Source organism: Pipistrellus kuhlii, unplaced genomic scaffold, assembly GCF_014108245.1.
Source record: "Pipistrellus kuhlii isolate mPipKuh1 unplaced genomic scaffold, mPipKuh1.p scaffold_m20_p_48, whole genome shotgun sequence".
In the NCBI taxonomy this organism is placed as follows: domain Eukaryota; kingdom Metazoa; phylum Chordata; class Mammalia; order Chiroptera; family Vespertilionidae; genus Pipistrellus; species Pipistrellus kuhlii.
This window is the reverse complement of record NW_023425549.1, coordinates 241,072-264,428: the sequence shown is the minus strand read 5'-3', so window position 1 is coordinate 264,428 and position 23,357 is coordinate 241,072. Positions and strand designations below refer to the sequence as shown.

At 61.0% G+C, this 23,357-nt stretch overlaps 1 protein-coding gene across 4 annotated transcripts; it reads right to left on the bottom strand.

Annotated features, from left to right (window-relative positions):
- Positions 1-14: 14 nt before the first annotated feature.
- Positions 15-20,637, bottom strand: STX1B (syntaxin 1B). 4 transcript variants are annotated; one of them, XM_045572422.1, is made up of 11 exons: positions 20,531-20,637; positions 9,287-9,361; positions 9,004-9,103; positions 8,857-8,931; positions 6,841-6,914; positions 6,346-6,454; positions 6,091-6,164; positions 3,784-3,921; positions 3,577-3,687; positions 1,234-3,332; positions 15-1,202 (listed from the first exon to the last, which is right to left on the bottom strand). In XM_045572422.1, exons 1-10 carry the CDS (start codon positions 20,558-20,560, stop codon positions 3,252-3,254), a joined length of 867 nt encoding a protein of 288 aa, XP_045428378.1. In that variant the 5' UTR covers positions 20,561-20,637; the 3' UTR covers positions 15-1,202; positions 1,234-3,251. The 4 variants fall into 4 exon arrangements, with proteins under 4 accessions (XP_045428378.1, XP_045428377.1, XP_045428379.1 ...); XM_045572421.1 differs by having other exon boundaries at positions 15-1,199; XM_045572423.1 differs by having other exon boundaries at positions 15-1,199; positions 1,248-3,332.
- Between the last annotated feature and the right edge of the window lie 2,720 nt (positions 20,638-23,357).

The window sequence follows — 23,357 nt, the reverse complement described above, 5'->3', positions numbered from 1 at the left end:
GAGCACGCAGCACGCCCGCTGTTGGATTGGTTGCTATTTCTCCCGTTCCACGGGGCCCAACCCGGCCCAGGGGTGGGGGGCTTTGGGGACAGGACATGCAGGGCTGGGGAGAGAGGGCAGAATTTTCCTGTGTTTTATCCATTTGCAACTTGGTCACCAATAGAGAGAAATGGGTCTCTGAGGGCTAACAGGAGAGGGTGGCCTGGCTCTGGGCCCCCAGCCAGGCCCCAAGAGTCCTGTCCCCTCTGGAGAGGCGAGGGAAAGCTCTAGAAACCAAAGGGGAAACAGAGGGGGCAGGGGCTCAAGTCAGCAAACACAGCTACATCACGTGACACGCCAGCGACACGGAAACACACGCCAACGCACACGGCTGCACAGCGGGCAGGGGGCAGGTGGGAAGGGAGCCGGGGGCCACCATCTTGTCCTTTGCGGGGCAGGCTGGGGGGCAGGGTGAATGCATAGAACACATCATGTACACACGCCCAAGGCGTGGCATGAGCGTGCATCGACCCACAGGCACATGGGATGGACACGCGCAGTGTGCTTTGTGAGAGGCAGAGCTGGGGTTAAAGGGGAAGGGAAGGGAAGCAGTGAGCCCTGGCCAGGCCCGGGACCACCTGGAGCACAATGGCTGTCGGTGTGGGCGGGTGGGAGCACACACACCTCCAAGACCACGTAAAAGACTCCACCCCCAGACAACACTCCAGAGCACATGGGACAGCAGCCAATAAGCAAACACATCATATGAGGCTGGGACTCAGGGAAGCTGGGGCGCAGCAGACCTTGGGGTCCTGTGGCCTGACACTGAGATGGCAGCAATGGGCCTGACACCACTCAGGGAGGCAGCAGCCTGGCTCCAGCCTCCGTGGTCCCAAGGCCGAGCGAACTCAGGAAACACCTGGCGGAAAGGGAGTCCTGGCTGGGCACCGGAAGGAAAAAGGCGGGGGGGGAGTGCCGGGGTCTTCTCTGACGCCCCTAAAAGTGAGAAGGGAGCAGGAGGGCTGCCGGCAGACACAGGGCCACTTCCTGTCCTGCAGAAGGGCATTCTGGGAATGCAGTCAGGGCCCTTCTTCAGGACAGCACACCTTGGGATTTACACATATTGGCCACACACAAGTAGAGCCCAAACAGCCAGGTGGGGAAGAGCTGGTGTGGGGCTGGGGAGGGTACTGTGTCCCAGGTCACATCTGTTCCCCCCCCTTCTCTCTCTCTCTCCCTCTCTCTCTCTCTCACTCACACACACACACACACACACACACACACACACACGGACACGCTTCACATAAAGCGGAACCCTGGGAAATGATCTGCACACAACCCTGAGTCCTTTACCCAGTGCACATGGATGCCCACACTGTGTTCAGTCCTGTTCGTGTGGATCCATGTTCCTCAGCCACGGAGCACAGGGGCTTCTAACATTATCCTTTGCTCATGCACCCCCATCAGCCACCAAACGCACAAACCTGCCTGTGCATGTGCTGCCTTCGTCAGCAGGAGCTAGCCCTTTCCTCACCGTCAGAAACCCAGGCCTGTGCCCACCTGGGTGGGGAGCAGTGATTGCAGACATTTCGGCACATGTGTCCAGGGGCTGGACCCTAGCACTTGGCCCATCCTGAGCGGCTGCTGCCACGCTGGCCACTCCGGTGCGCTTGCAACACACAGCTCCCCAGACCGAGGTCCCTGAGACGGAGCCCAGAGCATCGGGTGGGGCGAGGGAGACAAATGCTCTGAGGTAAGTGTGCGGGAGGCGGGATCTCTCATCCCTCGCTGTCTGGGGTCGCCCTCCACATTGGCCTCATCAGTCTGTTCTCACACTAGCCCTTCTAGGAGGCATTCCTGTGCGGACGGGGGCAGGCCTGTGTGCGCCCCAGTGTGCGGGGGCGCGGTCCCCTGCACCAGGCTCCTGAGCCTTGGCCTGAGTGAGCGCACGGTGTCCCGGCCCTCATGGGCACAGCCGGTCCTCCGGCAGGGACGGGAAGAGAGGCGTGTGGGCTGTGTCAGGGGCTCTGACACCTGCCCGGGCAGGAGGCGCCGCTGCACAATGTTGATATTGCAGTGTGTGGCCATCGCCAGATACTGGCAGCGGCTCCGGGGAGAGAGGGAGGGGCAAGTCAATCTGCACAGACAAACCTGGATGGGGCACGGGACCTTAAAGAGAAACGTGTGCACACAGTCAACAGGACAGAGCACTGTGGAGGAGCCTCTGTGCAGTGCACACGCATGCTCACACGGACCATCCGAACAGCATCGAAGTACGGCCTCCTGTGCCCACCCGAGCGTGCCCGGTGCCCTCAGGGATGGCTCTGTGTGAGGAGACGACCAGCACGCAGCAGATCTGACACACACGTGCTTCTCACATCACCTGCTGTGGAAATGTATGTGTACGTGCAAGCCAAGCCAGGCTATTTATACGTGTGTGCTTCCTCTTATGTTGGCTCAACTCCACAGCTCATCACACACATGCGCGCGCACACACACACACATGCACACACATGCACACATATGCACACACTCCCCTAGGACCCATGCCTGGGGTGACTCAGCCAGGAAGACTGGCTCACATCTCTCTCCGTGGGGTGCCTGCCGTGGCCTGTGAACTGGGGCCTACCTGGATCCTCTGGGAGTGAGCTCTGTACACCCACAGCCTGCCCGTTCACAGCAGATGTGGGGGAGGGTGTCAGTGGAAGAAGTGCTATTGCATTGGATTCAAACACTCCAACAACAAAGTCCATGTACACAGATATGTGCCCACAGACCTGCAGACACACACACACACACACACATACACACCTGTTCACAGAAGACAGAGCAGGGCTCGGTAGGCTGCTGTGTGATCCCAGCCACCGTCTACACAACCACTGAGCGAAGGGGAAAGCTAAGACAACACACAGACCGGTGGGGGCAAGGAGGGTGACGTGATGCTTCTACACACATCTGTGAACACACACACACACACACACACACACACACACACGCTGGGGTGTCCACTCGTCTCGAGCACATGCCGGCGGCATGCATGTTGGTGTGCATGTGTAATCACGCCTGCTGCTATGTATGTGGGGGGAGGGTCCACGGTGCAGTGAGGTCCAGGGACTCCAGGGTCTGATGGCGGGAGGTGGGTGGGGGGGTAAGGGTGGGCTGCCTGGGTCTGTCTTGGGGTGAGCCTGGAGCAGGGATGGAGTGACAGGGGTCGTGGGGGTATTGCTCCCGATGTGGTGGGGAAGGGTCTGGGGGAGACAGGGGTGGTGGGCCTACAAGCCCAGCGTCCCCCCAATGGATGACGCCAAGACCACCCCCAGCACCACACAGCAAATGATGATCATGATTTTCTTCTGCGGGCGGAGAGGGCCATGGGACAGCGTGGAGAGGGGTTTGAGAGAGAGAGACAGACACAGAGAGGGGGGAGGGTGTGAGGAGAAAGAAGAGGGAGAGAAAACAGAAAAACGCAGAGGTCAGAGCCAGAGATAAGGCCTTCGGAGAATTTCATCACTCGCCTCAGCCCAGGCCAGAGCCCGCCCCGCCCGCCCCCAGCTGGGCCGCCTGCCCCCGCCCTCTCTCGCCCCAGCTCAGGCTCACCCTCCGGGCCTTGCTCTGATATCTCACGGCTTTCTTCGTGTCAGACACAGCTCGCTCCACGTAGTCCACGGAATGTTCCACGTTGTATTCAATTCGGTCAATCATCTCGCCCTGCAGAGGGGATGTGAGGGGAGGTGTGGCTGGGCTGGAAGAGGAAGGGGGAGGGGGCTGGGCGGCTTCCAGGCGGGGTGGCGGGCAGAGGGGTACCTGGCTCTCCACCAGCATGGCCATGTCCACAAACATGTCGTGCAGCTCGCGGATGCTGGTTTCCAGTTTGATGATCTCGTTGTGCCTCGTCTCGATCTCGTTCAGCGCCTGCTTCGTCATCTGGGAGTCCATTTTGATCTAGGACGATGGGGCGGGGGGGGGGCGGCTGCTGAAGACCACCCTTCACTCCCATTAGAGCTCAGAGCCTGCAGCCAGAGCACCTGGGTCCAACCTCGCTGTCACTCACTAGCTGCAACCCTGGGCAAATGATCTCGCCTCTCTGGGCCCAGTTTCCCCCCTGGAAAACGTGGGTGATAATAGTGCCCACCTCATGCCGCTGTGAAGATTAAGGAGCTGTTAGTATGTGTACACTGATCAGAATAGTGCCTGGCATACAGGAAGCACCAAGGACAAGTTTGTTAAATTACGGGAAATAACACTGTCCCAGCCCTCCATCTTAGCCAGGGCTGCCTCTGTCACACCACAGAAGCCCCGGGAAGACAGACAGAGATCCAAGGCCCCACCAGTACTCCGGCCCCTGTCTAGTCACAGAGAAATGGAAGAAGACACAGCAGAGAGAAAGGGGTGGGAGAAGGAGAAAAGGGGAGGGAAAGAGGGAGAGGGAGAGAGGGAGAGAGGAGAGAGGAGAGGGAGAGGAGAGAGGGAGAGGAGAGAGAGAGGAAGAGAGAGAATAGCAAGCAGAGAAGGAGGCCCAGGTGAGAAGGCAGGGTGCCCACCAGTCCCCTGGACACCATGACAGGAGATGGGGAGAAATAAAGGAGTGCACTGAAGCCCGAGAGTCGGTGGAAGAGAGACTCCAACCCAGACTTAGCTGCACCTCCTCCCCACGATGCCTGGCCTGAGCCAGCCGCTCACTCCTCAGAGCATTCGCTGTTTAGGCCACGTCAAGCCCCTCCTCTGCTCTAAGACCTGCCAGGGCTCCCCTATCCGCAGGGTACACACCTTATCTTTTTAAAAAATATGTTTTTATTGATTTCAGAGAGGAAGGGAGAGGGAGAGAGAGAAACATCAATGATGAGAGAGAATCATTGATCGGCTGCCTCCTGCACACCTCCTACTGGGGATTGAGCCCGAAACCGGGGCATATGCCCTTGACCGGAATCGAACCCAGGACCCTTCAGTCTGCAGGCAGATGCTCTATCCATTGAGCCAAACCGGCTAGGGCCACACCTTTATCTTAGCAGTCAAGGTGCAGGCTCCTTTTCCACCCTCATCTCCTGCTCTCCAGCAGGAGCCAAAATTGTCCAATGGCTGTCTGGCAAGTGGTCCACTCTCCCTGTCTCTGTCCAGTCTGGTCCTCCATCCATAGTGGCCTTTGCCCATCACCCGTCCACACGCTCCTTGTCTCTTCAGGCTCAGCTTGTCTCTTCAGGAGCCTTCCCTGGCTGTGTGAGTCAACTACCACAGCGCCCGCCTGCGTCTTGCAAAGCCCTCAAGCAAGGTGCCAGCCACCTGCACGGGCTGGTTCGCTGGCAGGGATCAGCTCTGCCTCCTTAGAACCACTCACCAGCTTCCCTCCGTCCTCAGACAAACAGCCTGAGACCAAGAGCTGTCTGCAGAGCTCCAGGCTAGATGCCCACAATCAATTTGCTCAAAGCTAATCTAACAAAGGCCAATTATCTAAGGGACAACAGGCTAGAAAGTCCCTGAACATATTTCAGCCTGGTCTAGACCTTACATAGAGCCATTCCACCACCAGAAGCACAGGCAGACCGACCTGACAGGCCAGGGTAAAACTCAAAAGAGAAAGAAGAACCGCAGCTGGGGAAGCCCGTCCATCCACATACACGATGACAAGGCAGGACAGCATGCAAAACTAAAACAGGGATTTTAAAAAATTTTCAAAAGGTTGACAGATTAGTCATTGGGTGAGATAGCCTGCATCAGTAGGGCATTCCGTATCTTAGTCCCGAAGAGTCCGGATCACCACCTGCGTGTGGATTCCAGCACTGGCTCTCCCCGAGCTGTGACCTCAGCCAGTTACCTAACCCCTTTGGGCACCGTTCCTCACCGTGAAAGGTGCTCCCTCGGGGGGTTGTGGTGGGGGTGAAAGGAGGTTAGTAGGTAAATGTGAGTATGTAAAGTGCTTCAAACAGGCCTGGCACACTACTGTCCGCCACTTTTATGGGGGTGCCTTCCTGTTCTGCTCCCATGGAATTCCCCAGTTCCAGGGCCAGGCCTCCCCTGCCAGCTACTGCAGGTGGACTTAGGACCTTCAGCTTAACCCAAGTTTGGGGAGGAGATGCAGCTGCTTTCCAAAACAGGCCAGCCCCCGCCCGCGCTCACATCATCCGTGAAGATGGCCAACTTCCCGCTCTCCAGCATGTCTTCCAGTTCTTCGTTGGTTGTGGTCCTTCCGGCTGTTGGGAGGAAGGACTCCATGCTCAGGGCTGGGCGAGCCTGCGCCGGGGTGGTGGGATGGGGCAGGGACCCGGGACACCACCCTTCCATGGGGCTCTAGGCCAGGCGCCCCTCCACCCAGAAGAAGGGCCTGGCAGGAGGCCGGGCAGGCCCGGGAGTCTGCAGGGGAGGCACACGCACTGATCTCCAGCTGCCGCTGGATCCTGTCCTTGCAGCGGTCCCGGTACTTGGACTGGGTCGCGTTATATTCGGTCATTACTTCCACGAACTTCCGGGAGAGTGTAGAATGCTAGGGTGGGGGCAGGGCAGAGACCAAGGGGAGCCGTCAGTGCACACGTGGAGTGGAGAGGAGGGGTGACCACGCCCCACCCCAATCCCCCACAAGAGTACAGTCCCCTTCTGCTTGTCTCCCCATCTAACGCCCAGACCAGCGGCGGCCCAGGCCTGGGCATTAGGATGTGACCGGTACCCGCCCCCGTTATAACTCCGCCCCCGCCGTAACCCCGCCCACCTGCCCCTCCCCCAGCTGTAGCCCCACCACAAACCGCCCTCCATCGTAACTCCGCCCACATGCCCCTCCCTCCGCCGTAACCCCGCCCTCCACTGTAGTCACGCCCCCACCAGCAAGGCCCCGCCCCGGCTCCGTCCAGGACACGCCCCCCGGCCGCCTCCCACCTGAGTCTTGCGGATGCGCAGGTCCGCGGAGGAACGGTTCAGGCCCTCCTCCTGCTCGATGCTCTGCTCGATCGCTGCGGGAGAGAGGGTGCACTGACGGGCCGCAGACCCGGGGCGTGCGGGGCGGGGGTCCGGGGCGGAGGAAGGGCCGACACCCCGAGGCAGGACAGATTGGACGGTGCGGGAGTCCGCCCCTCTCCCCGCGCCCTACAAGGCAGCCCTGTTCCAGAATTCCCGCTTCTAAAGGATTCTGGAAAAGCACACAGATTAACTGGAGTTTCTGCTTCTGGATCATGCACTCCTGACGCTTATCCGGATTTTCTCAAACAGCTTGCAGCTAGGTGTCCTGAGCTCGGAGACTCAGCGGGGAAGTCACCACCAGGCCCGTTCCTGTTCCTGTTCTGCTGGCAGCAGGGAGCTATGGGGCTGGATGGCACCCCACTGCCTGCCAGCAACGAGGAGCAGTGACCGAGGGGCAGCTTAGGCCCAGCTGCTGCAGGAAAGGCCCCCCTTGCCCCAGGGATGTCAGAATCTCTGGTCCAGACTCGGATCCTATGGTCAGACGTGGGCCTGGAGCGTACCCCTGGGCGAAGGGGTCCTTTACTTTGCAGTCTCACTGACTTCTTACAAAAATCCCCGGAGGTCGGTGATCCCAATCCACTGTCAGACTAGAAACTGAGGTCCAAATGGGCAAAACAACTCGAAGTCACACACAAAACCTGAGCTCATGCCACCACACAGCTGGAGAAGATGGAGAAGAGGGTCTCCTCTTTCTGGGGTCTGGAAGGTCAGCTTCTAGAAGCTTCTGCCACTTTTCCTAGTCTCTCGATCTTTTCCCGAACCCCTAAGCCATGGAGCCCTCCTCATGGTCCAAAGAGAGACAGTAAGGTCAGAGCTTGAGGGGCTCTGGAAGTCACCAAGCCCAGGGATCTCTAAGCTGGGTTCCGTGGAACCCTGGTTTTGAGAAGGAACTTGACCGGGACGAGTGTTTCGGCCCCAGCTCAGCCAGAGCAGCCTGACTTTTATGTGCTGTATATATTGGGGTTCTTTATAAGATTTCATTTGGAAAGAAAGGATTTTGCTACCAGAAAAAAAAAAAAAAAAAAAGCCAGCTTTGAAATGGCTCCCATTTTTCTTGCTGAGGGCAGGGTCTGGTCCAGTGGGTGAGGATGTGCACGGGGCTCCCTCTGCCTGGAGCTGGACTCCATGCGTGCCCCGTTTGGGTCATGTTCCTTGCCAGCACACGCTCCCGGGTGCACACGGCTTGTTCTCTCAGATCAGCATGAGCCAACGCACGGCCTCCTGTCGAGCCCGGGAGGGCACCAAGCCTCCGTCCTCGTCTCCCCGGTCCAAGGTCACAGCACGCAGGCCCGGGCAGCTGGCACGGTTCCCTTCCCCCGGAGCCCAGCGTGTGGCCCGGGCGGAGTAGGGGCTTGGCAAACGTTTCCTGCCGCTGAATTACCGTGAGCATACAAGGTGGCATCAGGACAGCACTGCCATTCCCCTGGCACCGCGGACAGGGAGGTTCCCAGCCCACAATGCCTCGGGGGAGGTGGTTATTACCGGCACCCAGGTCCTTAAATTAGAGCGAATACGTGAGCATTTGGCAAGTCCCTCCTGAGAGCCTGCCAGCCCCTGATGTCAGCCGCCCCGTCCAATCTGTCCTGAGCCGAGGGTACCAATTCAGAGGCATTTGCTGGACCCACCTACTGGGCGCCGCGGACGATGCCTGCACCTGCTCCGGGGAAATGAGTCCTCGGTGAAACAAGCCATTTGGGAGGCTCTGTTTTCCTGACGGACCTTCACGCTGATGGAATCAGCAGAGCTCACATACAATCTGGCCAGCCCGCCCCCTCTCCCTCATTCCCATCGTGTCTCTTTCCTCAAAGAATCTGGAGCAAGGAGGGAAAGTGGGCGGTGGCTTTCTCCCGGGTGAGAGCCTGGCTCCCAGGAGGGTGTGGACATTCCTGAGAGGCAGAGCTCTTGGCTCCTGAGTCGGGGGGTTGCAATCCTCACCTTTCAATTTGGACCGAACCTTGTTGGCCGTCTTCTTGATGTCTGCAGTGAGGTCCTCCAGCTCCTGTTTGGTCTCTGAGGAGGGGCGGGGAGAGTGAGAAGTCTGGGTGGACCCGGCCCAGCCCCCGCACTCGGAGCGGCACTCACTCTCGTCCGGGTTGGGGGCGGCCAGGATGGCGCTGTGCTGCTTCTTCACCTGCTCCACGTCCTCCGACAGCTTCTCGATGCAGCCCCGGATCTCCTCCACCTGGGGCAAATCGGCGGCCCAGGCCGAGTCTTCAGCCAGACAGGGACCCGCAGGGCTCACTCGGGGTTCAGGGAAATGGGCCAGACCCAGAGGGACTGGTAAAGGCCCAGGGGTGTAGGACTAGAGGGAGGGGTTGTTGGCTGGGGGCCGGGTTCTGGGTCTGGGTACTGGAGACTCAGTTACCTGCTCAAAGAACTCATCCATGAAGTGGTCCCGATCCACGTGGACCACCTCCTCCTCATCGTCACTGTCTTTCGCCTGCGAGACAGAGGAAGGTGGAGGCCATGAGCAGCCCGCCTGGTCCTCTCGCCGCCAGCGTCCCGGTCCTCCCCACCAGTGTCCCGGTCCTCCCCCGCCGGCGCCCCGGTCCTCCCCACCAGCGTCCCGGTCCTCCCGCCGCCAGCGTCCCGATCCTCCCCTCCAGCGTCCGGGTCCTCCCCCGCCAGGGCCCCGGTCCTCCCGCCGCCAGCGTCCCGGTCCTCCCGCCGCCAGCACCCGGGTCCTCCCCCGCCAGCGCCCCGTCCTCCCCAGCCGGCGCCCCGGTACTCCCCACCCCCCAGCGCCCCGTCCTCCCCCGCCGGCGCCCCGATCCTCCCCCCCCCCCCAGCGCCCCGGTCCTCCCCCGCCGGCGCCCCGGTCCTCCCCACCAGCGCCCCGTCCTCCCCCGCCGGCGCCCCGATCCTCCCCCCCCCCAGCGCCCCGGTCCTCCCCCCGCCGGCGCCCCGGTCCTCCCCACCAGCGCCCCGTCCTCCCCCGCCGGCACCACGGTCCTCCCCCCCTCCCCCAGCGCCCCGGTCCTCCCCCGCCAGCGCCCCGTCCTCCCCCGCCGGCGCCCGATCCTCCCCACCAGCGCCCGGGTCCTCCCGCTGCCAGCGCAGGGCACAGCAGGAGGCTGGGAGGGGCCGGATGGGGGGGCAGCGCCAGCCCCCCCCCCTCCGCCCACCCTGCAGTCAGGATGAACGGGGCTGTGGGTGGAACAGCAAATCCGGGGCCAGGTGGCCGATGGGGAATTAGCAACAGGCGCCTCTCAGGGGAGGATGTGGCCCTGGGAAGGCAGTCACCTGGAGGCAGTGGCCACAGGACACCTGCTGTTAGCCAACCAGGACAGAGGTACCTCGGTATTGTACCAGCAGCTCACTGTCAGCCTGGCAGGCACTGGCTCTGGGCACTGAGGAGGGGTCTGGGATGGAGTTCCGGGTACCTGACCCTCTCCGCCATCCCTCAGCCACTGGGGCCTCACTTTGCTCCCCTCTTCTTCCAGCCACGTCCCCTCTACAAGGTCAGTTCACTGCCAGCAAGCAGTCAGCCGGTGAGGGCTGGGGAGACACAGCAGCACCCCTCCCTTCTGTGTCTTCCTCCTCCTGCCCACCCGCACCCCCTCAGCTGCTCTGCCCCCGCTGCCCGCTGCTCCCCGGCTCTCCTCCGTGTAGTCACTTGCTTTCATCCAGCCTCTCCCAACCTCACACCCACCTCCTCTCACTGGCTTGGATTTCCTAGTTGCAACCTGCAGCTGCTCAGCCTCCGCCCCCAGGGCTCAGAGACACAAAGGGATGTACACACCCACACCTCCACCGAGAGCGGTGACACACAGGCAGACAGACCCACTGACACCCACACGGAGACGCTAACATGCTGACGTCCACCCACACGCAGACCCATGCAGAGCGGCATGCAGTGCGAGTGGACACACTGGGGAGGCCCCGAGCCTGGGCTGCACACTCGCTGGGAGCTGGGAAAGGGGGGAGGCAGGGAGGCTCACCAGAGCCACACTCCTGCCTCAACAGTCTCTGCGGGGGGGCAGACGTCGGGACAAAGCTGAGCCCTCCAAGCGAAGTTACATCTGGAGCCGAGTAGCCCCACAGGGAACTTAGCGTTCACCCTGAGTCCCAGGAGGAACCCAACCACCACTCAGATCTCAGTCCGGAGCCTGAATGGAATCAAGGCGGGATCCACAAAGCGTCTGGCCGGCAGGGCCGGGGGAGCTAAAGGGAAGGGCTCACAGGGAACCTCACGGGCCCAAGCCGATCGCAGGCAGAGCCTGGCAGAACCAGACGGCTCCGACCGAACCAGACTCGGCACAGACGCGTGCCAGACAGCGCAGATCGAACCTAGACAGCCAGATGGGACCGAGATACAATCTAGCAGCCGGGGGAAGCGGGATCGCAGAGCCCGAGAGCACAGGAAGGAGCCGCCAGCCTGGAGAAGACCCCGCCGGACTCAGAAGCCACCGGCCGCCTGCCCGGAAACGCAGGGATTCTCCGCAGACGGCCCACACCACGTCGGGAAGGGTGAGGCACGCACATCCGATTTCCGGAGAATCCCAGTACCCGCCAGGAAAGGGAGGCGACTCCCGGAGAAGGGTGGCCCCAGGTAGGCCCCTGACCCGGGACGCCCCCTAGACCCTGGCCTTAGAGGCTTGGGGATCCTGGCTCATCTCTGAGCGCCACCAGCCTCCCACGATGCTCTGTCCTCGGAAAGCCCGCTGCCCCCGAGGACTCCTTCCTGGCCCTAAAGCCAGCCTCTGCCCTCTCCGCCTCCTAGCACTCCACAGCCCAGCTGCCTCAGGTCCTGAGGCCTCGCCTTCCTGTTCTCTGTCTCTTTCCCTTCCACGTGCTGACTTAGACTTCCTGAAGTCTGATTTCTGTCTCTCCTATTGTTCCCAGAGCCGGTTCCTTAGCTTCTGCCCTGAGGCACGCTACCTGCCTGTCCCTGTCCTTGAGACAGGAAAACGGACCGAGGACCCAATGTGACCTATTTGGTGTCATAATTACAGAGCGCTGAGCGCTAACAGTCCGCTACAGTTCACAGACAGCCCTCCGCATCCATAATCCCTCTGATCCTCACCGGGAAAGGGAGAGCAAACACCACTGTCCCCATTTCACAGGTGAGGGGGCAGGAGGTCAGAGGGGGTAAAGGAAAGTGGTGCCAGGTGGAGGGGAGTGGGAGACGGTAGGCATATAAGACAGGCCTCCCCCAAGCCCCTCCACAGCGGGAGACTCCTGCAGCCCGCACCCCGTCAGCCACCTCCTTCCAGCACCTCTGCCCCAGCTACCTGGGGAGGCTCTGTGCCCTGAAGTCCTGGCAGAATGTTATCAATGGACAGCACCTCTGCACAGACCTACCTTCCTGTTATCTCCTCTAATCTTCATTAAAACTCTATGAGAGCCAAAACCGGTTTGGCTCAGTGGATAGAGCGTCGGCCTGTGGACTGAAAGGTCCCAGGTTCGATTCGGGCACATCGAACCTGGTTGCAGGCACATCCCCAATAGGGATTGTGCAAGAGGCAGCTGATCGATGTTTCTAACTCTCTATCCCTCTTTCTTCCTCTCTGTGAAAAATCAATAAAATATATTAAAAAAAAAAAAAGAATCTGGGATTCCCAATTTACCAGAAAATAAAAATAAAAATAAAAAATAAAACAAAACTCTCTGAGGACCATTGACCAATGATATAATCATGGCAAACATTTACACAGCATGCTATGGGTACCATTCTATGCACTCTGCATGTATTTATCCATTTGATTATTTTTTAAATGTGTTTTATTGATTTTAGAGGGATGGGGGAGAGAGAGAGAAATATCGACGTGAGAGAGAAACATCAAGCTGCTTATATGCACCCTGATGGGGTGCTGACCTGCAGCCTCGGCAGTGCTCTGACCTGGAATCAAACCTGCACCCTTTCCGTGCACGGGCGACGCTCCGACCAACCAAGCCGCACTGGCCAGGGCTCCCATCTATTCTTACACCCGCCCCCCGGGAGAGACATCACAGCTCCCTTTTGTAGATGGGCAAACCGAGACAGAGAGAGGCTAAGGATGTGTCCAAGCCAGCGGCTAGAAGGCCACATGACGTCTCCCCTCTGAGCCTCAGCTCTGCATTTGCTGGGTGGCAATCATGTCTACCCCAAACGGTGGGCGGGAGGGCAAGGAAACCAGGCAGGGACCTGCCCCATGCTGCCAGAGAGAAAACGGATGCTAAGTGGGGACAGGCTATTACTTTTCCCCTCCCATGTTACAGATGCGAGACAGGCTCAGAGAGGTTCCTACCTGTCTAAGGCTTTGCAGCTAATAAGGCCTGAACTGCCCGCCATCCTTCCCTTCCTCCCTGGCCTCAGAGAGTCCGTCCTGCTGAACTCCGAGGCCAGGACAGAACGCACCTGAGGGGCCTGGCGGCAGGAAGGCTCCCACAGGCAGCCAGGCGTGCCCACCGCCACCACTGGCTGAGGGAGCCTAGGAGCGCCCCGCCCCGCTCTGCCCGCTCAGCTGTGAAATGGGCGGGCTGGAACATGGCTCGGCCCCCTGCTCCGGGTGTACGGTTTAATAACGAGCACGGTCTCCACTGCTGGGTGCTGCCAGCCTGACAGAGGCAGGCTGTGGGCTAAGGAGACTGACTACCTGGGGAAAGAGGGCCAAATGCGGCTGATCCTCTTTACTGGACAATTCAAGCCTCCGTTTCCTCATGAGCAAAATGAAGGCAAGAACTGCATGCATCTAGCCCTGGCTGGTGTGGCTCAGCGGTTTGAGTGTCAGACCCTGAACGGAAGGGTCTTGGATTTGATTTCTGGTCAAGGACACATACCAGGGTTGTGGTCTCAGTCCAACGTGCAGGAGGCAGTCAATCAATGATTCCCTCTCATCATTGATGTTTCTATCTCTATCTTCCTCTCCCTTCCTCTCTGAAATCAATAAAACATATTTAAAACCAGTCAATTAACTAAAACTTTATTAAAAGAAAAAAGAATTAGCCCGAGCCAGTGTGGCTCAGTTGACCTACAACCTGGAGGTCACAGTTCAATTCCAGTTGTGGCTCTGTCCCCCGTGTGGGGTGTGCAGGAGGCAGCCAACCCATGATTCTCATCATTGATGTTTCTCTTTCCCTTCCTCTATGAAATCAATAAAAATATATTTTAAAAAAGAATTATATAATCTAACACATACGTACTGACTACCAGGCGCTGGGCCCTGTTACAAGTGCTTTGAATTTCTTGTTTAATCCTTACAGCCACTCCATGAAGTATATACTATCCATATTCCCATTGGACAGATGAGGAAACTGAGGCATGGGAGATTAAGTAACCTGCCCAAGATTATACAGCTGAGGGTGCTGATAGGGCGATGCCTAGTTTGAAGCCAGACTCTTTGCTCTTATGGCTCGACAGCCCCTCAAGTGCTTGAGGATGGGAGGAGAGAGAGAGATCCCGGGCACCCCGGGAGCTGCCTGGGAAACAGGGGTGATCAGATCAGACCCAAGCCTCTAGCTGCAGCCGTCCCATCGGACACCAGGGCCCTGTGGGTGTCAGCAGCGGAGACAGCAGGCAGGTAGGCAGGGAAAGGAGGAGAGGGACAATGTGAGCCATCACGTCACTGGCCAAGGCGACCGATGCTGAGAGGGTGACTGAAACAGCGATGGAAAGAGACTGGAATCGGGTGACAGGAAAGTCACAGAGAGTGTGTGTGTGAATACACATGGGCCCATGTACACACACGTGTGCTCACACGTGCCCCTCAGGGGTGCAAGCATCGCTTGATCTGGAGGCAGCAGCACATCTCCCTGTACCCCCCTTCTGCCCATCTGTGCCCCGACCTGGCCTCTCCTCCTACCAGCATCTAGGCTAGCCCCCCACCCACCTCCCTCTGCCTTCCCTGCCTTCCCGTCACTCCCTCCCACCCTGCTCTGCCCACTGAGTCCTATAGTCCACCAGGATGTACCAGCATGACCGGGCGGCTCGCTCCGGGGGCCTGGGGTGGGGAACAGGCCAGAAGGAGGCCCTGCCCCCGAGCGGACGTGCCGGGAGGGAGGCAGACAGTGACAAACGAGCAGGACGGTGTGGGCTGTGCTGAGAGCGGGAGAGAGAGGAACCAGGGACGTGACAGAGAGACATGAGCCAGGGAGGCCTTCCCGGGAGCTGACCCCTGAGCCCAGTCCTGAAGGCGTCACTGTGCCCCCACCTGGGAACCGCTCAGGCAGAGGCAGGGCGCTCCAGGCAGAGGGGGGCATCAACACGGAGGGACCCGCCCTCCAGGCCGAGGGAACAACAAGGGCAAAGGCCCCCTAAGCAGGGAGCTTGCTGTCTGAGGAGCAGGAACACACCGAGTGCAGCTGGCTGGCCCGGCCATCAACCCGCTCTCCCAGCCTCTGTCCCTCTGTGCACACCGGCCCCTGTCCCTCTGTGCACACCGGGCCCCTGTCCCTCTGTGCACACCGGCCCCTGTCCCGCTGTGCACACCGGGCCCCTGTGCCTCCGTGCACGCCGGGCCCCTGTCCCTCTGTGCACACAGGCCCCTGTCCCTCTGTGCACACCGGGCCTCTGTCCCTCTGTGCACACCTGGCCCCTGTCCCGCTGTGCACACCGGGCCCCTGTCCCTCTGTGCACACCGGGCCCCTGTCCCTCTGTGCACACCGGCCCCTGTCCCTCTGTGCACACCAGCCTCTGTCCCTCTGTGCACACCTGGCCCTTGGCCCACTGTGCACACCGGCCCCTGTCCCTCTGTGCACACCGGCCTCTGTCCCTCTGTGCACACCGGGCCTCTGTCCCTCTGTGCACACCTGGCCCTTGGCCCACTGTGCACACCGGCCCCTGTCCCTCTGTGCACACCGGGCCCCTGTGCCTCTGTGCACACCGGGCCCCTGTCCCTCTGTGCACACCGGGCCCCTGTGCCTCCGTGCACGCCGGGCCCCTGTGCCTCTGTGCACACCGGGCCCCTGTCCCTCTGTGCACACCGGGCCCCTGTGCCTCCGTGCACGCCGGGCCCCTGTGCCTCCGTGCACGCCGGCCTCTGTGCCTCTGTGCACGCCGGGCCCCTGTGCCTCTGAGCACGCCGGGCCCCTGTGCCTCTGAGCACGCCGGGCCCCTGTGCCTCTGTGCACGCCGGGCCCCTGTCCCTCTGTGCACGCCGGGCCCCTGTCCCTCTGTGCACGCCGGGCCCCTGTGCCTCTGTGCACGCCGGCCTCTGTGCCTCTGTGCACGCCGGGCCCCTGTCCCTCTGTGCACGCCGGGCCCCTGTGCCTCTGTGCACGCCGGGCCCCTGTGCCTCTGTGCACGCCGGGCCCCTGTGCCTCTGTGCACGCCGGGCCCCTGTGCCTCTGTGCACGCCGGGCCCCTGTTCCTCTGTGCACGCTGGGCCTCTGTCCCTCTGTGCACGCCGGGCCTCTGTCCCTCTGTGCACGCCGGGCCCCTGTGCCTCTGTGCACGCCGGGCCCCTGTCCCTCTGTGCACGCCGGGCCCCTGTGCCTCTGTGCACGCCGGCCTCTGTGCCTCTGTGCACGCCGAGCCCCTGTCCCTCTGAGCACGCCGGGCCCCTGTGCCTCCGTGCACACCGGCCTCTGTCCCTCCGTGCACACCGGGCCCCTGTTCCTCTGTGCACACCGGGCCCCTGTCCCTCTGTGCACACCGGGCCCCTGTCCCTCTGTGCACACCGGGCCTCTGTCCCTCTGTGCACACCGGGCCCCTGTCCCTCTGTGCACACCGGCCCCTGTCCCTCTGTGCACGCCGGGCCTCTGTCCCTCTGTGCACGCCGGGCCTCTGTCCCTCTGTGCACGCCGGGCCCCTGTCCCTCTGTGCACGCCGGGCCCCTGTGCCTCTGTGCACGCCGGCCCCTGTGCCTCTGTGCACGCCGGGCCCCTGTCCCTCTGTGCACACCGGCCTCTGTCCCTCTGTGCACACCGGCCCCTGTCCCTCTGTGCACGCCGGCCCCTGTCCCTCTGTGCACGCCGGGCCCCTGTGCCTCTGTGCACGCCGGGCCCCTGTCCCTCTGTGCACGCCGGGCCCCTGTCCCTCTGTGCACACCGGGCCCCTGTCCCTCTGTGCACACCGGGCCCCTGTCCCTCTGTGCACACCGGCCCCTGTCCCTCTGTGCACGCCGGGCCCCTGTGCCTCTGTGCACGCCGGGCCCCTGTGCCTCTGTGCACACCGGGCCCCTGTCCCTCTGTGCACACCGGGCCCCTGTCCCTCTGTGCACACCGGGCCCCTATCCCTCTGTGCACGCCGGGCCCCTGTGCCTCTGTGCACGCCGGGCCCCTGTGCCTCTGTGCACACCGGCTTCTCTCCTGTTCTTGCAGGTCTGCCGTTCTAAAGCGCCTGCCGGGCCTGTCCACACCTGGTCCACACCTGGTGCTCACGGGAGTCCGGGCTGGCCCTCGGGAACAGGACTTGTCCTATAACAGCCCCCTTCCCACGAGGCCTCAGAGTCAAGCCCCCTCAGCGCAGGCCTCACCCTCCTCCATTTCCCAGTCTCCCGGTTCCCTGTCTCCGCCTTCCCCTTCCACAGTCCGTGTCTTCTAGTGCTCCCTCTGGCCACCAACCTTCTTCTCCGTCTCTCTCGCTCTCCCTCCCCTCCTCTTTGCCCCACCCCTGGCCCCAGTGTTTGGATCTTGGGACACCAATCCAGCTCATCAACCCCGACTGCAGCCTCATTCCAGCCATGCGCCTCCTAGCTCCCAGCCAAAGGGGTTTGGTCCCTGGAGACAGCAAACCCTGGTTTGACCCTGGCTCTGCCTCAACAGCTGTGTGACCTTGAGCAAGTCCGGTTACCTGTGTGGCCCTCAATTTACTCTAAAACAGATGAGGGTCACATCCTGCCCATCCCAAGGGTTCAAGAGAAATAAACAAGTCAGCTGTGGGATAACAAACATTCACAGGGTCCTGCTGGGCACCAGGCCTCCTGGGTACTCTGTACACAGTAACTAATTTCAACCCTTAGGATAGATAACGCTGCAAATTGTCGTTACTCTGATTTCACCATGAAAAAGATGACTACCAGAGAGGTTAAGCAACTTACTCAAGGTCACACAGGAAGTAGCAAAGCCAGGATTCGAACCCAGACAGTCTGACTTCCAAATCTGTGCCCTCAGCTGCTCAGTGATAAACATGTCTGACAACTCCTTGGGGACTCTAAGGTACTAGACAGTCACCTGCTGGCTGACTCCCGCCCACCATGGCCCGTCCCTCTCAGCCGCTCAGAGAGCCTCTCCCAGGCCTCCCACGCCCTCTAGCTTCTCCGCTTCCCGGCTCCTTGCTCTTCACGCTGGCAGGGAGACCCTCAGCACTGCTTGCATCTGGCAGCTTCTTCCCTCTCCACCCGCCCCCTCCCAAATCTCCAGTTTCCAGAGCTATGACTAACACAGAGCCACCAGCAGGCACCAGCCCTCCAGCCCACCTCCCACCTCCCACCTCCCACCTCCCACCTCCCACCTCGCTGCCCCAGCAGCCCGAGGGGACAGGCCCCTCACCCTCACCCCTGGGCAGGGTCCCGACCCACTCAGAGGAAGACTCCCATCCCTGCCTCTCCTCCACACTTCCCTCCCTCCCCCTCTCTCCAATTCCACCACAATTCCACCCTCGCCCCAATCCACCTTTCATTTCTCTGGGTTTTGGAGTCAGGAGAGTCTTGGCAGCAGGGGCCCTGGGTTCAAACCCGAACTCCTCACTTGCTGGCTGTGTGACCTTGGGCGAGCTAGGTGACCACTCTGGGCTTTGGTTTCCTCAGCTATAAAACGAGGGAGTCTCGCCGAAACCGGTTTGGCTCAGTGGATAGAGCGTCGGCCTGCGGACTGAAAGGTCCCGGGTTCGATTCCGGTCAAGGGCATGTACCTTGGTTGTGGGCACATCCCCAGTGGGGGGGGGTGTGTGTGTGCAAGAGGCAGCTTGTCGATGATTCTCTCTCATCGATGTTTCTAACTCTCTGACCCTCTCTCTTCCTCTCTGTAAGAAATCAATAAAACATATTAAAAACAAACAAACAAACAAAAAAAAAACTGAGGGAGTCTCTCGGTCTGCCTCCCTGTCCAGGAGGCGGGTGAGGGTATAAAAAAAGTATGGAAGTCACGACTTCCCGAGAGAAGGGAGGGTTAGAGCCCGATGGACCGGCCTGCCTGGCCGCCTTTTACTAGCTGCGTGACTTCGGGTAAGTCACTTAACCTCTCTGGGCCTCAGTTTCCTTATCTTTAAGACGGGCTAACTCTAGCTCCAGCCCCCTAGAGTCGCTGTGACAATCACGATGAGTTAATGTGTTTAAAAAACTCGGGACGCTGTCTGGCAGGTAAGTGTTGGTTATTTTCTATTACTGTTTTTTTCCTGATGCCTATTCGGTTAGTTTGATAAAGAAACAAACCTTTGCATTCCCTCCCTTCCCACTCGCCAACCCATCGCTCCCAGAGACAGCCAGCACTGCCTCAGAGCCCTTCCTCTCCTCTTAGCAACCTGGTTCCCACCCCAAACCAGGGGCTCTCCCCCCCCCCCCGCCCCCACAGCTCACGTTCAGACTCTGTTTCAAAGGCCACAAAAGCAGAGTCGCGTGTCAGCTTGGCAAACAGGAAACCCTCACTCCAGCCTGGTCCTCCCATTCACCTGCTTGGTGACCTTGGGCAAGTCCCTGCCCATCTCCGAGGGCTTCCCTGGCCTGTCAATGGAGCGGCCCCGCTGGGCTGCTGCTCTGGACCGACACCCCAGGCCGGCGCCCTCGGTGGTGTCAGCGCTGCCCCTGGAGCCCCAGTCGTTCTCCAAATCCCCAGCCTCCTCCCCCGAAGACACCATCCCATCAAGCCCCCACCCCAGCCCCTCCGCGCAGCCTGCACCTTAGACACCAGTCCCCAAGCACAACTCCCTGCCGGGCCAGCCCGGAGCCTGGCCTCCTCAGGCCTGCAGACGGGCCACGGCAGACGGGCCACGGCAGACGGGCCACGGCAGACGGGCCACGGCAGACGGGCCACGGCAGACGGGGCCCACGGGGCCTGCCCGGCTGTTGGGGGCAGCTCCCCCGCAGAGCACAGTCCCTGTCAGACAACCCAGTTCCACGGCCCTGTGCCTGGAACCTCCTCCCTCCTCCTCCGCATCCCCACCTCCAGCCTCTGGGTCACCCCATCTCAGGCCCCGGCCTCCGTGTCTGCTGAGGGGCCCCTTCCCGGGAGAGCAGCACACACGTGCCTGCGCGCACACATACACACACACACACACACACACACACACGCACGCACACACACACACGCACAGGCACACGCACACTCGCACTTCATTCAGTGCCAGGTGTTGGCATCTCAGTCCCAACCTGTGTCCTTCCCGGAGCCTCCCCGCCGGTCCTCTGGGCGCAGCCGGCCCGCGAACAGCCCCTCCTCCTAACCCCGAAAATCCGGCCGGGCTGACAGCACCCTCCGGCTCCTCCTGGCACCCACTCTCCCAGCCCCATCAGGACCAAGGCCTCCGGGATGTGGGGTGTCCGAGGCCCTGAGACCTCTCCGGCTTCCCACACCTCCCGGCCGCTGTCCCCAAAATGCAGGTTCACGGAGAGCATCGGCGCCTCCAGAAACCGGGGGGCCCCTGCCGCCAACGCCGGCCCCACAATTTGCCCCCACAGCCCGGCACCTGCCCTCTCCGCCCCCACCGCTCCCCAAATACTGGGGTCCCTCCCCCCTTCCCCACCCCCAGGCTCACACTCCGCAGCTCCTGCGTCCGGTCCTTCATCCTGCGACGGCGCCTCCTCCTCCTCGTCCTCCCGCCGCGGCTGCTCTGGCCTCGGGCTGGGCCGGGGGCAGGGTCCGGTCCGGTCCGGTCCGGGTCCGGGTCCGGGGTCCGGTCCGGGGGGAGCGGAGCCCGGGGCGGCCGGGCGGGGCGGGGGCGGCGGGGGCCGGGCCTGGCCGCGGGCTCTGCCGGCTGCGGTGGCGATGCGGCTGCGGCACCGGCTCGGATGGAGGGATGCGGGCGCCGAGGCGGGGGAGGGGGAGGGAGGTGAGGAGCGGGAGGGAGGGGGAGCGGGAGGGGGCGGGAGCAGGGGGCATGCGCAGCTCCGGGTCTGGGGGCGCCTGGGGGTTGTAGTCCGGGGAGGGGGCCAGGGCAGGGGAGCCCTGGAGGAGGGAGGGAGGGGGGAGCGGGGCGGGGACCGGGGATGCGGGAGGCTCGGGAGGTGCGCGAGGCGGGGATGCTGCGGGGCACCGGGCGGGGGTGGAGGCCGCGCGGAGGGGCGAGAGAGTGAATATCCGGGGAGAGGCGCTGGGGACAGGCTTTAGGTTTGTGTATGCGAGTGTGTGTGAGCCTGTGTACGACCACCTCCGTGTGTGCGTGTGCGTGTGTGTGTGCGTGTGCATGTGAGTGTGTGTGTATGTCTCTGCGGGAGGCTCTCGGGACACTAGGAACGGCAAGCCTGACCCTCTAGGCGGCTTCTGTGACTGAGGAGTCGCCCAGCCCAGCTGAGAAGGATGGGGGTTGCTTTTGTGCACAGCCTTTCCCACTCCCAGTGAGGCCTGGCAGCAGGGCGGCCCTGAGCTCCGCTTGTCTGCCTCCAGGGACAGGATGCTCACGCCCTCACCAGACCTCCTGGCCTGTCTTTAGACAGATCTGCCTTTTAAAACGGAAATTCATTCACACTGGGAGGGGGATTCTGACACCCCTGGCCACCCAGGTACCTGCATCCCTCTCCTCAGTGTCCACCTCTCCTATGTCCCTGTCTCAGCGTGACCTCACCCCCTACCCCTGTAATGGGGCTTTGGCCCCCAACAGGCCTCGAACCTGTTTTTGCCAAGTACCAGTGACCTCTTTGATAGCAAACCCATCGACTACCTGGCAGGCCTTATCCTCCATGATCTTTCAGGGAATATGACTCTAATGACTTCTCTCTTCTTTCTTTTTTATTTTATTTTATTGATTTTTTACAGAGAGGAAGAGAGAGGGATAGAGAGTTAGAAACATTGATGAGAGAGAATAATTGATCAGCTGCCTCTTGCACACCCTCTACTGAGGATGTGCCCACCACCAAGGCACATGCCCTTGACCGGAATCAAACCTAGGACCTTTTCAGTTCACATGCTCTATCCACTAAGCCAAACCGGTTTTGGCATCTTTATTTCTTAAAATATATTTTTATTGATTTCAGAGAGGAAAGGAGAGGGAGAGAGAGACAGAAACATCGATGAGAGAGAATCATAGGTTGGCTGCCTCCTGCACAACCCCTATTGGGGGGACCAAGCCCGCAACCCAGGCCTGTGCCCTTGACCTGAATCAAACCCTGGACCCTTCCGTCCGCAGGCCAATTCTCTACCCACTGAGCCAAACCAGCCAGGGCTCTTGTTTAAACCTCCTTCTCCTTGGTTCCCAGCCTGTCTCCTGCCTCTGCCCCCCGGCCCTTCTAACACACACACACACACACACGCACACGCATGCACACGCACACGCACGCACACACACTTCTGGATATTGTCTCTCAGCCTTCTACAGACGCCTCCATTCTTCCACAACCCCTCAACAGCGGGGTCCCCAGGCCCCGCCTCATCTTCACCTCTCACCTCCCAGGCTCAGCTGTGCCTGCAGGTCTACAATACTGACGTCTGTACACAAGCCAGGCCCTCTCCTCAGGGCAGCGCCTGTGGCGGACTGAGCTCCGGGCTGGCACCGAGGACAGAGACATCCCCGGCGCCAGTGAGCGGCCACGGTTCCGATGGGACCGCCGCTGCCGCCATGCTGGCCGCGCCTTCCCCAGCGCTTCTCGGACTGACCGCGTGGAGGGCCGTGCGGGGCTCTCGGCTGCGTCTCACTCGCATTCTTTGACAACGAAGCCCGTTCTTGTGAAACTACAATGTCACACTTCACCTCAGTGGCCAAATCCAGAGCCTCCTCCTATGTCCTCTCTCTCCATTGCAACCACCGAGGTCAGTGCGGGCCCTCATTGCTTTCCCCTGGGCCGAGGGAGAGCCTGCGGACTCTTTCCCTCACACCCATGTTTGCTCCCAGCGGCTAGCGTGACCGTCCCCAAACCAACGTGATCAGACCAACCCCTGCACCAACACCTCCGTGCCCCTGCCCCCTGACTGCTCTCAGTAGCTGCTCTGGCGTTTGAAATCACAGCACCATCGCCTCATCTCTCCTCCTACCTCCTTCCCTGTGCCTCCGACCCAAGGCCTCCACCACACAGAGATCCCAATACCAGAGCCTGTCACAGTGCCATCCCCTCCGCCTGGTATTGTTCTGTCCCTTCTCTGATGGCCCTTTCAAAGCCCAGTCCGAGCCCCTCCCGGCGTCAGGCAGACAGCGTGGTGAGGCGGGGGCGGCGCCTGCTGCCCCACTCCACCAGCCTGGGCCTGACTCTGCCTGCTTCTCCCCAGCAACCAGCATAAGGTCAGGCTCAAAGGAGATGTCTACTAACCCTCTGAGCGACTGAGTGAGTGAATGCCATGTGCCCTCACACCTTTACCCAGGCATGAAGACAAGGAAAACAGCTCCATGAAGACAGGCATCCTCTTGGTTTTGTTCATTGCTGGTTCTCCAGTGG